Source organism: Bos grunniens, chromosome 10 (assembly GCF_055505025.1).
Source record: "Bos grunniens cultivar Pamir isolate PY7600 chromosome 10, Bosgru_T2T1.0, whole genome shotgun sequence".
In the NCBI taxonomy this organism is placed as follows: domain Eukaryota; kingdom Metazoa; phylum Chordata; class Mammalia; order Artiodactyla; family Bovidae; genus Bos; species Bos grunniens.
Genome location: NC_141174.1, coordinates 35,373,014 through 35,386,494, shown reverse-complemented (window position 1 = coordinate 35,386,494; position 13,481 = coordinate 35,373,014). Strand labels below are relative to the sequence as shown.

The 13,481-nt window shown below is 37.5% G+C and overlaps 1 protein-coding gene across 16 annotated transcripts in view; it reads left to right on the top strand.

Moving 5' to 3' along the window:
• Window positions 1-13,481, top strand: part of KTN1 (kinectin 1) — a 111,923-nt gene that overhangs the window by 41,365 nt on the left and 57,077 nt on the right. For all 16 annotated transcript variants that reach the window (XM_086320564.1, XM_086320558.1, XM_086320559.1 and 13 more), the window contains 4 exons: window positions 4,740-4,856; window positions 6,674-6,814; window positions 11,475-11,581; window positions 12,397-12,529. In XM_086320564.1, the coding sequence (XP_086176690.1) occupies window positions 4,740-4,856; window positions 6,674-6,814; window positions 11,475-11,581; window positions 12,397-12,529 (498 nt within the window). The remainder of the gene's footprint in view (window positions 1-4,739; window positions 4,857-6,673; window positions 6,815-11,474; window positions 11,582-12,396; window positions 12,530-13,481) is intronic.

Here is a 13,481-nt window from a genome sequence, read left to right as displayed (position 1 = left end):
TTTCGTCATAAACTTATTTATTTAATGTGGCTTTGCATTGACTCTTGTATAAATATTCCCTTGGACAAAGCATGTCTTTTCAATACGGAGATTCAGTGTCCCTTAAAAGAATTGAAATAGTGGAGGTGATGGAATTCCAGTCGAGCTATTTCAAATCCTGAAAGATGATGCTGTGAAAGTGCTGCACTCACTATGCCAGCAAATTTGGAAAACTTAGCAGTGGCCACAGGACTGGAAAAGGTCAGTTTTTATTCCAATCCCAAAGAAAGGCAATGCCAAAGAATGCTCAAACTACCGCACAATTGCACTCATCTCACACGCTAGTAAAGTAATGCTCAAAATTCTCCAAGCCAGGCTTCAGTAATACGTGAACCGTGAACTTCCTGATGTCCAAGCTGGTTTTAGAAAAGGCAGAGGAACCAGAGACCAAATTGCCAACATCCACTGGATCATGGAAAAAGTAGGAGAGTTCCAGAAAAACATCTATTTCTGCTTTATTGACTATGACAAAGCCTTTGACTGTGAGGATCACAATAAACTGTGGAAAATTCTGAAAGAGATGGGAATACCAGACCACCTGACCTGCCTCTTGGGAAATTTATATGCAGGTCAGGAAGCAACAGTTAGAACTGAACATGGAACAACAGACTGGTTCCAAATAGGAAAAGGAGTACGTCAAGGCTGTATATTGTCACCCTGCTTATTTAACTTATATGCAGAGTACATCATGAGAAATGCTGGGCTGGATGAAGCACAAGCTGGCATCAAGACTGCCGGGAGAAATATCAATAACCTCAGATATGCAGATGACACCACCCTTATGGCAGAAAGTGAAGAGGAACAAAAGCCTCTTGATGAAAGTGAAAGAAGAAAGTGAAAAAGTTGGCTTAAAACTCAGCATTCAGAAATCTAAGATCATGGCATCTGGTCCCATCACTTCATGGGAAATAGTTGGGCAAACAGTGGAAACAGTGTCAGACTTTATTTTTTTGGGCTCCAAAATCACGGCAGATGGTAACTGCAGCCATGAAATTAAAAGATGCTTACTCCTTGGAAAGACAGTTATGACCAATATAGATAGCATATTCAAAAGCAGAGATACTACTTTGCCAACAAATGTCCGTCTAGTCAAGGCTATGGTTTTTCCAGTGGTCATGTATGGATGTGAGAGTTGGACTGTGAAGAAAGCTGAGCGCCAAATAATTGATGCTTTTGAACTGTGGTGTTGGAGAAGACTCTTGAGAGTCCCTTGGACTGCAAGGAGATCCAACCAGTCCATTCTGAAGGAGATCAGCCCTGGGATTTCTTTGGAGGGAATGATGCTAAAGCTGAAACTCCAGTACTTTGGCCACCTCATGCAAAGGGTTGACTCATTGGAAAAGACTCTGATGCTGGGAGGCATTGGGGGCAGGAGGAGAAGGGGACGACAGAGGATGAGATGGCTGGATGGCATCACTGACTCGATGGACGTGAGTCTGAGTGAACTCCGGGAGTTGGTGATGGACAGGGAGGCCTGGTATGCTGCGATTCATGGGGTTGCAAAGAGTCAGACACGACTGAGCCACTGAACTGAACTGAATCTGTTTTTGCCTGTTGTCTTTATTTTTAAATGGTTGTCTAAGGAGGCCTTACAGATAGCTGAGAAAAGAAGAGAAGCTAAAGGCAAAAGAGAAAAGGAAAGATATACCCATTTGAATGCAGAGTTCCAAAGAATAGCAAGGAGAGATAAGAAAGCCTTCCTCAGTGATCAGTGCAAAGAAATAGAGGAAAACAATAGAATGGGAACAACTAGAGATCTTTTCAAGAAAATTAGAGATACCAAGGGAACATTTCATGCAAAGATGAGCACAATAAAGGACAGAAATGGTATGGACCTAAGAGAAGTGAAGATATTAAGAAAGGGTGGCAGGAATACATAGAACTATACAAAAAAGATCTTCATGACCCAGATAATCACGATGGTGTGATCACTCACCTATAGCCAGACATCCTGGAGTCTGAAGTCAGATGGACCTTAGTGGAGGTGATGGAATTCCAGCTGAGCTATTTCAAATCCTAAAAGATGATGCTGTGAAAATTCTGCAGTCAACATGCCAGCAAATTTGGAAAACTCAGCAGTGGCCACAGGACTGGAAAAGGTCAATTTTCATTCTAATCCCAAAAAAAGGCAATGCCAAAGAATGTTCAAACTGCTGCACAATTGCACTCACCTCACACGCTAGCAAAATAATTCTCAAAATTCTCCAAGCAAGGCTTCAACAATACATGAACTAAGAACTTCCAGATGTTTAAGCTGGATATAGAAAAGGCAAAGGAACCAGAGATCAAATTGCCAACATCCATTGGATCATAGAAAAAACAAGAGAGTTCCAAAAAAACATCTGCTTTTTTGGCTACACTGAAGCCTTTGACTGTGTGGACACAACAAACTGTAGAAAATTCTTCAAGAGATGGGAATACCAGACCACCTGACCTGCCTCTTGAGAAATCTGTATGTACGTCAAGAAGCAACAGTTAGAAGTGGAAATGGAACAATGGACTGGTTCCAAATTGAGAAAGGATTACATCAAGGCTGTATATTGTACCCCTGCTTATTTAACTTCTATGCAGAGTACATCACGCGAAATGCTGGGCTGGATGAAGCACAAGCTGGAATCAAGATTGCTGGGAGAAATACCAATAAACTCAGGTATGCAGATGACACCACCCTTATGGCAGAAAGCAAAGAAGAACTGAAGAGCCTCTTGATGAAGGCAAAAGAGGAGAATGAAAAAGCTGACTTAAAATCCAACATTCAAAAGACGATCATGGCATCCAGTCACATCACTTCATGGCAAATAGATGGGAAACAATGGAAATAGTGACAGACTTGATTTTCTTGGGCTCCAAAATTGCTGAGATGATGACTGCAGTCATGAAATTAAAAAACGCTTGCTCCTTGGAAGAAAAACTATGACGAATCTAGACAGCATATTAAAAAGCAGAGACGTTACTTTGCCAACAAGGGTCTGTCTAGTCAAAGCTATGGTTTTTCCAGTAGTCATGTATGGATGTGAGAGTTGGACCATAAAAAAAGCTGAGCACCAAAGAATTGATGCTTTTGAACGATGGTGTTGGAGAAGACTCTTGAGAGTCCCTTGGATTGCCTGGAGATCAAACCAGTCAATCGTAAATGAAATCAGTCCTGAATATTCATTGGAAGGACTGATGCTGAAGCGGAAGCTCCGATACTTTGGCCACCTGTTGGGAAGAACTGACTCACTGGAAAAGACCCTGATTCTGGGAAAGATTGAGGGCAGGAGGAGAAGGGGGCGACCAAGGATGAGATGGTTGGATGGCATCACCGACTCCATGGACCTGAATTTGAGCTACCTTCAGGAGCTGGTGATGGACAGGGAAGCCTGGCATGCTGCAGTCCATGGGGTCGCAAAGAATTGGACACGACTGAGGGACTGAACTGGATCTTCTTCACCTGTTGTCTTTATTTTTCATATTTTGGTCATAAAAAAAGATAAAGCTTTTGGTTTATTTCTTATTTTTGTTTACTTCTCTACATGGTGAACTCTCTTCTACTATGTTTTCAGCAACACATCTTTTTCTGTTTGCTGCTTCTAATTGGATTATATATCTCATATGGTTTTTTATTTCTACTTTGGGTTTTGCCAACTCATATTTCATCTCATTCTGTGGTCTTATTTTCTTCTGAATTATTTCTTGTGAGGTCTGTTCCTTCCTCTTGTTTTCAAAAATTGTTGGTATGTTAGACTTTAAAAAGTCATGGTGATCTTTTTTAATCACAGTTTTTGTCTGTTCTTGACCATATTTTTAGAGTTATTTTTCTGCACTTGGGATTTGGTTTTTCTTATTGCTTTTCTTGCTGTTTTCTCATATGTTACATAGACCCTGTTTTATTTCTTTTTCATTGATACTCCTTTTCCAATGAGAAGTGTTTCTCTTGCATCATCTCTGTGGCTAGAGGTTGATAATGAAGAGCCAAGGCCCACAGTTCTCCTTGGGCTATGAGTCTTTCCTTCTCAGATAAAAAACTTCATTCACTACAGCGTATCTCACTGTAGAGAATCTCTCGTAACTGCCTCACTGTTTAGCTGCCCTCTTTGAATTAGGTTTATCTGTCTAATATCTTCTATATTTCTACTTCTGCTTCTTGAGACCTCCTAGCAAGAAAATTCCTACCTTCTATCTTTGTTCTGGTGCCTAATACCAAATTGGGGATTGCTGGTTTTACCTTTCAGTGTAAGCTTGTTAACTTCAGAAATCTATGTAACCCATGGCACCTCTGTAGTCTTGGGTATATTCCGGCTGGGTTGCTGAGCATCTGCTTTGATCTCCACTACTTTTGGCAGTCTTTCTGATATTATGCTTTGACATTACAGTTGATTGTTTTATTGTAGTTCAGTTTGCATAGGTTTCATGTTCCTTTTTTTGATCTTTTAGGAGGGAGAGAGTAGTCTTGACTTTGTGTTTAAAAATGGAAGTCTATCATTCTTTGTAAAAATCTGTTTCTTGATTGATATGTGTCCTATTGTATACATCAGAACATGTAATGATATAGCGATTTTTCCGAATGATATTTCACTGACAGTGTTTGTCAGTCATTCTATTTTATATAGCGAACTCTGCCTTGGCCTAAGAACACTTCATATCAGATAGTTCATTTTCATAAAATTCATTAGCCATTGTTAATTATTAACAATTCTGTATTGATTTCTCAATTGTAGTACAATAAAGGAGAGTTGACTGCACTTGTTCATCAGCTTCAAGAAAAAGACAAGTTAGTGACTGCTCTGAAGGAAGATGCTGCCTCTATGAAGGATCGGTGTAAGCAGTTAACTCAGGTGAAGACATGCTTGTATTTAAGGGTTATACTTTCTGAATCAGAGGCAGTGAAGGATTTTAGAAATTGTTTATAATTCCTCATTTATCTGTGTAATAAATTTACACACAGTGAAAGTAATTTTCTTTTAGAATTTAAGTGGTGGAAATACCACTATTTAATGGTATTATATCCTATAGTCAAATTGTGAATTTAAAATAGCAGTACTTTTAGGTATACTAATTTCAGAATAATGGAACTATTTGGACACTGGGAGCATGTTTCAATTGGTTTTGACCTAGAATTATTCTATAGAAGCACAAAACTCAGTGTGATCTTGTTTAAATCCAATTTATTGGATAAATGTGAAACTCTAACATAGGTAGTTTTTAATCAGTGAAGTTCTTTAAACCCTTTTTACTCTGAGAAGTTTTAAAAAAAATCTTTTAAAAAAATATAAAAGTACAGACTTCCAGTTATAAAATATGTAAGTCCAGGGGAGGTAATATACAGCATGGTGACTATAGTTATTAATACTGAATTGTATATTTGAAAGTTGCTAGAAGAGTTATCATCACAAGAAAAAATTTGTAACTACGTGTGGTGATAATGTTAACTAGACTTATTGTGGTGATGATTTAGCAATACATACAAGTACTGAATCATTATATACTCGAAACTAATGATATTCTGTGTCAGTTACATTTTAAAAGATCATGTAGACTGAGAACGTAATTGAAATTCTATAGTAAATGTAGTCTCATTTTTCCTGAAGTGCTTTTTCTCCTTTTAGGTGTTAAATACAGTAGAGTAAATGAAGTTTATTTCACTGTCATTTATGTAGCTACTTGATTACATTATGAGAATGGCCTCATTTGAATATAGAATCTTTTCTGTGAATTTAAGGTGAATAAAAGTCAATGGAAAACAGATTAAGATTAATCAATTATGACTGCTAAAATAAGTATTTCTATAAGGTTAGAGACTATAATTTTCTGATTATTTTTAAAATTAGAAAAAGAATCTGTTTACTTTTGTGTAACTCATTGAGTTATATACTTAAGATGTGTTGTGTATGCTTTTCCTAAATGTATTATGCACATCAGTAAAACAATTTGCACATGTAAATAAACTCGTGCTAATGGGCAGCTCTTAGTTAAATGAATATATTAAAGTTTATCAAGCCATTTCTTAGAACAGAGGAAATGGACTGATCATACCTGCAGGTAACTTTAAAGTTGCTTGGCTTTCTTGCATTTTAGTAATTAATATTTCTTCTAGGGGTTCATAATACTTGCAACACAAAACAAAATCACTCTTTTAATGTTTAACTTGGGAAGATAATAAAACTTTCTGAGTTTTACTTTCCCTGTTCTGCTATAAACATATCCTTATCTCTTCCTATAGGAAAGAGACTTTTCTCTTCTTGACGATTTTTTTTTTCCTGGAGGCCTTTTCTGTACTCCAGAAAAGAGCTGGTACCTGGAAATAATGAAGAATTAACTGGTTTGCTTTAAAAATGTTCTTTTTTATAATCAAGTTAGATGTAGGATTTAATCCCACATTCAGCTCTTTAACTGTTAGACCAAAAGTACATTTGAAATATGAGTAAACAGAGCAGCTAAGTGTTTTATGAAGGGAACTGGTATAAAGAGCAGGTAAGATGTAGAAGACAATTTTTTTTTAAACCTTTGACCTTGGTTTTTAAGCAAGTACTTATTTCAGAATTCATGATTGTTTTGCTGACATCTTTTTTTTACTGATGTTAAATATGTTTTCTTAGTAAAATCTTGTTCTTATTTTTTTAAGTAATTTTTTTTTCCTGATTTACTCTTCTAGGAAATGATGGCAGAAAAAGAAAGAAGCAGTGTGGTTATAGCAAGGATGAAAGATCGGATTGGAACGTTAGAAAAGGAACATAATGTGTTTCAAAACAAAATGCATGTCAGTTATCAAGAGACTCAGCAGATGCAGATGAAGGTATATTTTTGTTCTTTGAAAAGTTAAGTGAAAGTAAAGTTAGAATGTAATATTTTATTTCACATTTCTTTGAATACAAAATTAAATAGTTGTATTCATTTTATTAGCAAACTTAAGTGCCCTGTGCTGGCTTTGATATAAATGGTTAATTAAACTGGCTCCCTCTCCTTAAGTAAGCAACTTTTTTAGGTGGGTAGGCTGGAAGCTGACAAGTAAATACTCTGTTACAATAGAGGTAAGTAAGCATCTGGTGCTTTGAAACAATGGAGATGAGAGGTGGGGAACAGAAGGAGTGTTAGGGAAGACTTGTTAGCAATGATAAACAGACTTTGTTGATTCTTTGGAAACAATTAGGCATTGTTAGGAAAGAGTGAAGGAATGGGCACTCGGTATAAGGCTTATTACCCAGTGAAATTCCTTCCCATCCCGAGAGATTGGTGGTTCAGTAGGTCTCTTTTGGGGCCCAGGACTGAGCTTTTTAATGAGTGCACTCCAGGTATTTTTGATATAGGTTGTCTAGAGATAACAGCTTATGAGAAATATGGTGATGGTTGTGGTATTTGGCATTCAGGGCTGGAATGAAGAGATCTAGAGAAATAAATAAAGGTCTTGTATACCTGAAGACATGTCAACAGACATGAATTTGAGCAAACTCCAGGAGATAGTGAAGGACAGGGGAGCCTGGTGTGCTGCAGTCCACAGGTTCGCTAAGAGCTGGACAGGACTTAGCAACTGAACAACATACCTGAAGACTGGTGGGCCAGTGAAGGAGTTTAAGCAACCCAGCAATGTGTTTATAGTATTTTAAATTATTACTCAGACATAGTATGAGAGTGATAGCAATGTGAAGAGTGGAACAAGGGATAGTGGGAGGACTTTTGCCAGAATCCAAGTAAGAGAACAAAAACCTTAAGTCAAGACATTGATAATGAGGCCATTTATTTGATAAAAAAAAAGGTAGTAGATAGGGCTTGGTGATGCAGTGGAGAAGAGAGGGAAAATGATAATGGTTTTAGCTTAAGTGACCTTCAGTTTTGTGTTCTTATTTTTGCCTGTTTTCTTTCAACATTTTAAAGGGTTCAGTGCTTACTGTCTATTTTTACAGTGTTAATCCATTTTCATGATTTCCTTTAGGTTGTTTTCTTTCTTCTTGTTTCCTCACCCTCCCTTCCATTGAAATATCATCTTTATTATTGATAAAAAGACTATTGAAGAATATGGTTTGGCTTGCTTGTCAAGTGGGCTTATAATACTCCACTTAAGTGAACCTTGTGGATCAATGATTTCTTTTGAAATTGTTTCTATTGCCAGATGATGCTTCAGTTTGAAAGTGCTTGTTGTCACCTCAAAATTAACATGTGTGTAAAATTTAACTGTTGATTTTGGTCAAGTTGTTTTTATTTTCTAATGTTGTGAAGCATTATTATTATTCTGCTTGAATCCTTTGAATTCTCTCTCCTTCGCCCAATCTACAGTTTGTTTTAAAATCTTCAGTTCAGTTCAGTTCAGTCTCTCAGTCGTGTCTGAATCTTTACGACCCCATGAATCGCAGCACGCCAGGCCTCTCTGTCTGTCACCAACTCCCAGAGTTCACTCAGACTCACGTCCATCGAGTCAGTGATGCCATCCAGCCATCTCATCCTCTGTCGTCCCCTTCTCCTCCTGCCCCCAATGCCTCCCAGCATCAGAGTCTTTTCCAATGACTCAACCCTTCGCATGAGGTGGCCAAAGTACTGGAGCTTCAGCTTTAGCATCATTCCCTCCAAAGAAATCCCAGGGCTGATCTCCTTCAGAATAGACTGGTTGGATCTCCTTGCAGTCCAAGGGACTCTCAAGAGTCTTCTCCAACACCACAGTTCAAAAGCATCAATTATTTGGCGCTCAGCTTTCTTCACAGTCCAACTCTCACATCCATACATGACCACTGGAAAAACCATAGCCTTGACTAGACGGACCTTTGTTGGCAAAGTAACATCTCTGCTTTTGAATATGCTATCTATATTGGTCATAACTTTCCTTCCAAGGAGTAAGTGTCTTTTAATTTCATGGCTGCAGTCACCATCTGCAGTGATTTTGGAGCCCAAAAAAATAAAGTCTGACACTGTTTCCACTGTTTCCCCATCTGTTTCCCATGAAGTGATGGGACCAGATGCCTTGATTTTCGGTTTCTGAATGTTGAGCTTTAAGCCAACCTTTTCACTCTCGTCTTTCACTTTCATCAAGAGGCTTTTTAGTTCCTCTTCACTTTCTACCATAAGGTTGGTGTCATCTGCATATCTGAGGTTATTGATATTTCTCCCAGCAATCTTGATGCCAGCTTGTGCTTCATCCAGCCCAGCATTTCTCATGATGTACTCTGCATATAAGTTAAATAAGCAGGGTGACAATATACAGCCTTGACGTACTCTTTTTCCTATTTGGAACCAGTCTGTTGTTCCATGTCCAGTTCTAGCTGTTGCTTCCTGACCTCCATATAGGTTTCTCTAGAGGCAGGTCAGGTGGTCTGGTATTCCCATCTCTTTCAGAATTTTCCACAGTTTATTGTGATCCTCACAGTCAAAGGCTTTGTCATAGTCAATAAAGCAGAAATAGATGTTCTTCTGGAACTCTCTTGCTTTTTCCATGATCCAGCAGATGTTGGCAATTTGATCTCTGTTTCCTCTGCCTTTTCAAAAACAGCTCGAACATCTGGAAGTTCACGGTTCACGTATTGCTAAAGCCTGGCTTGGAGAATTTTGAGCATTCCTTTACTAGCGTGTGAGATGAGTGTGATTGTGCGGTAGTTTGAGCATTCTTTGGCATTGCCTTTCTTTGGGATTGGAATAAAAACTGACCTTTTCCAGTCCTGTGGCCACTGCTGAGTTTTCCAAATTTGCTGGCATAGTGAGTGCAGCACTTTCACAGCATCATCTTTCAGGATTTGAAGTAGCTCAACTCGAATTCCATCACCTCTACTAGCTTTGTTCGTAGTGATGCTTTCTAAGGCCCACTTGACTTCACATTCCAGGATGTCTGGCTCTAGGTGTGTGATCACACCATCGTGATTATCTGGGTCGTGAAGATCTTTTTTGTATAGTTCTTCTGTGTATTCTTGCCACCTCTTCTTAGTATCTTCTGCTTCTGTTAGGTCCATACCATTTCTATCCTTTATCGAGCCCATCTTTGCATGAAATGTTTCCTTGGTATCTCTAATTTTCTTGAAGAGATCTCTAGTCTTTCCCGTTCTGTTGTTTTTCTCTATTTCTTTGCATTGATCGCTTTATTTCTAGTTTTTCTTGCATTCAGTTTTTAGATACGACCTTAGTTTATTATTTCTTACTAGCATTATTACAACATTCTTTTTTATTTTTAGAGAAGGTAATTTATTTTTTACTTTTTAAGTTGATTGATTACTTTACAGTATTGGTTTGATTTCTGTCATACATCAACATGAATTGACCATAGATGTACATATGTCCCCTCCCTCTTGAGTCTTCCTCCCACCTCCCATCCATTCCCTCCCCTCTAGGCTGTTACAGAGCCCCAGTTAGAGCATTCTTAAGAGGTCTCTTTTCCAGTCTAATATATAATTAGCACAAGATTTTTATTTGTAAAATACTGCTTTGATCACGTTAGTAGTTTGCTGAAAAATGAACAGTTCTTTACTGTTATCAGAATTCCAGTAGTATTTTCTGTGGAAATGCTACTAATAATGAAAAGTGAATGAATCTCTTTTCAGGTTCTTAACCCATCCACTACTTTGATGCTTTAATTTGGCTCAATCCTCCATCTTCCCAGCCCCCAGCCTTTTGAAATATTCTTTTCCATTAACCAGATTATTAAAGAACTGATTTTTCCTGACCTCATGTAATCTTTCCCCCTCTTAATTGTGATTTACATTCATTTGAAAAGTAGTTGGAGAGTTGTGGCAATATCTTTTATTGAAGGTTAAGGGTTTTGAATTGATTATTTCTTTTTTTGAACTTGATTGCTTACAGAGGTCAAGATATGGTTTATATATGATAAGTTTTCTGAGAATTAGCAACATATACTTTTTTTTCCTCTTAATTGAATAGGTTTACTAAAAATTATTAAGAGTTTTTCAGATACTAAAGTGAGGATGTGAGAATATAAGTTTCAGTGTTTTTTGTCTTTTGATTCTATAATTCTGAAATAAAAAACTAGAAGCCAGATATTTTAGCAGGTAGACTTTTATATAGTGAATTTGCCATCTATTTGGATATGGCTCAATTTGTAACTTAATGTAAATGTTTCAAACATATGTTCAGTCTTTAAACTTTTGATTACTAAAACCTTTTATTAAAATATTGCTAACTTAATTGACATATTCTAGATCAGTACAGTTTCAGTTCTATATGAGTCTTGTGTAGAAAAGATTTCTAAAAATATCTTTCAGTTCTAAAACAGCATCTTAGGTATTTATTTTGCATATGATAGCAGCCAGCCTCTACTTGCTTTCTTGAATGCTGTGATAACTTATATTTACTTTGTATTTGTCACTATCAAAATGTATCCTTTAAATTTGCTTATATTTATTTGAGAAGAATATCTAGACTTTATGCTATTGATGCTTTTTTACTTTTCATCATGATAAATTTTCTTTGAGGTTAGCTCTGGCAGTTATTGTTTTCTAAATCTTACGTGTGTAAAATAATTTTAGTTCCAACAAGTTCGTGAGCAGATGGAGGCAGAGATAGCTCACTTGAAGCAGGAAAATGGCATACTGAGAGATGCTGTCAGCAACACTACAAACCAACTAGAAAGCAAGTATGTTCCCAAATGCTTTACTTTGAATAAAATGACAGTATTTTCATTGAATGGTAGAGTGTTTTCTTCAGTCACCAAAATGTGTTTGATAGTAATTTGTTAGACTTTTGCTTTTTACACGTGTTTTTAAAATGAATAAATTTTCAAAACCTATCCTCCTGCTTTTGAAGAAGCTCTTCAGGTAAACTGCATGGTAAATACTAGTGCCACCAGTGCAGTAGCTTACAAATTTAAGAGGCTGCATTAGCAAGTTTTAGACCTATTTCCTGTAACAGTAGTTCTCAACCTTCATTATTCTGAAGAGTATCTGGCATGTTAGCTACAAATCATATTCTTGAGTCTTATCCTTGTAAGTGTATGATTTAGTGGCTCTGAGGTAGAGTCCTGGAATCTGCATGTTAAGACACATTCCTTATGATAGTGATTTAGTTGGTCTGAGCCATACTTGAGCATGCAAGCATGCACAGTGCCATACTTTGAGAAACAGTCCTAGAGAAGACTAGCAGCATGCTTACATAGAATAACTATTCTGATTGGTTGATTCAGAGCACTGATTTGAGAGTGATTCCTGCTCATGGTGTGTGGTTACCCATTTTTCTTGATTACTTTATGGTAACTTAAGTGTTTATATTATTGTCATCAGAATGATTCAGAGATTACATTCAACCAAATTCTTTATTAGTATACACTTGGAGCATTTGTTGTCATTTACCTATAAGTGGAATCACTAACTCAGCAAAACTCACATGTTTTCTTTAGTAATTTACATGTGTTTGTAATAATGGAAGGTTCCTAATCCAGTTAACTGTTTTCAGGCAGTCTGCTGAACTAAACAAACTGCGCCAGGATTATGCTAGGTTGGTAAGTGAGCTGACTGAGAAAACAGGAAAGCTACAGCAAGAAGAAGTCCAAAAGAAGAATGCTGAGCAAGCAGTTACTCAGTTGAAGGTGAAACATTACCTTTATTTATCATTTCATAAATAATGTGGCTTTTCAATCCAATGACCTGAAAGTGTATATAGCTTTTGAGAGATGTAGTTTGAGGCTTAATGGGCCTGTATAGAAACATTTACACTAGTGAAGGAATTGAACACAGGCTTGAGTTTGAAGTTAAAGACTATTTGAAGATATGAAAATTGATATTAGCTGAGTGACAGGCATAAACAGAATTTTACCTTATGTGTGGAGGTGAGGGTCTGCATGTATAAGACAAAAATCGAATTTTTGATAGGTAGTTAAAATCACCTTCAGCATCACTTATCAATAACTTGGATCTCTAAGTAAGGTTAGTAGAGCCTATTTTTATTTCAGCATTGGAATAGATGATTTTCTGTTGCGTGAGCATGAGGCCAAGTAATACTCCAGTTGCTTTCACTTGAGCCACAGTAGAAAAAAAAAATCACACAGTTTCTTTAGACACCAGAGTGGCACTTGGTGCCATTAGATGCTTATACTGAGAAGACATGCATGGGGTTGCTTAGGCTGACTGAGAGAGAGGAGTGGACTTATTTTTCTTGCACATTTTAGCCTGTGCATATTGAGTAGAGTGATGAGTAGAATTGTCTGTTCCTCCTTGTACGGAGGAGAGGATTTGTTGAACAGTTCAGTTTCTGTAAGTTAAATGTATTGGATAGATTCCTACATAAGTCATCAATATAGATGGTATACCTTAATACCAATTCCAGAGTTCAGTTCAGTTCAGTCGCCCAGTCGTGTCCGACTCTTTGTGACCCCATGAATCGCAGCATGCCAGGCCTCCCTGTCCATCACCAACTCCTGGAGTTCACTCAAACTCACGCCCATCGAGTCGGTGATGCCTTCCAGCCATCTCATCCTCTGTCGTCCCCTTCTCCTCCTGCCCCCAATCCCTCCCAGCATCAGAGTCTTTTCCAGTGAGTCA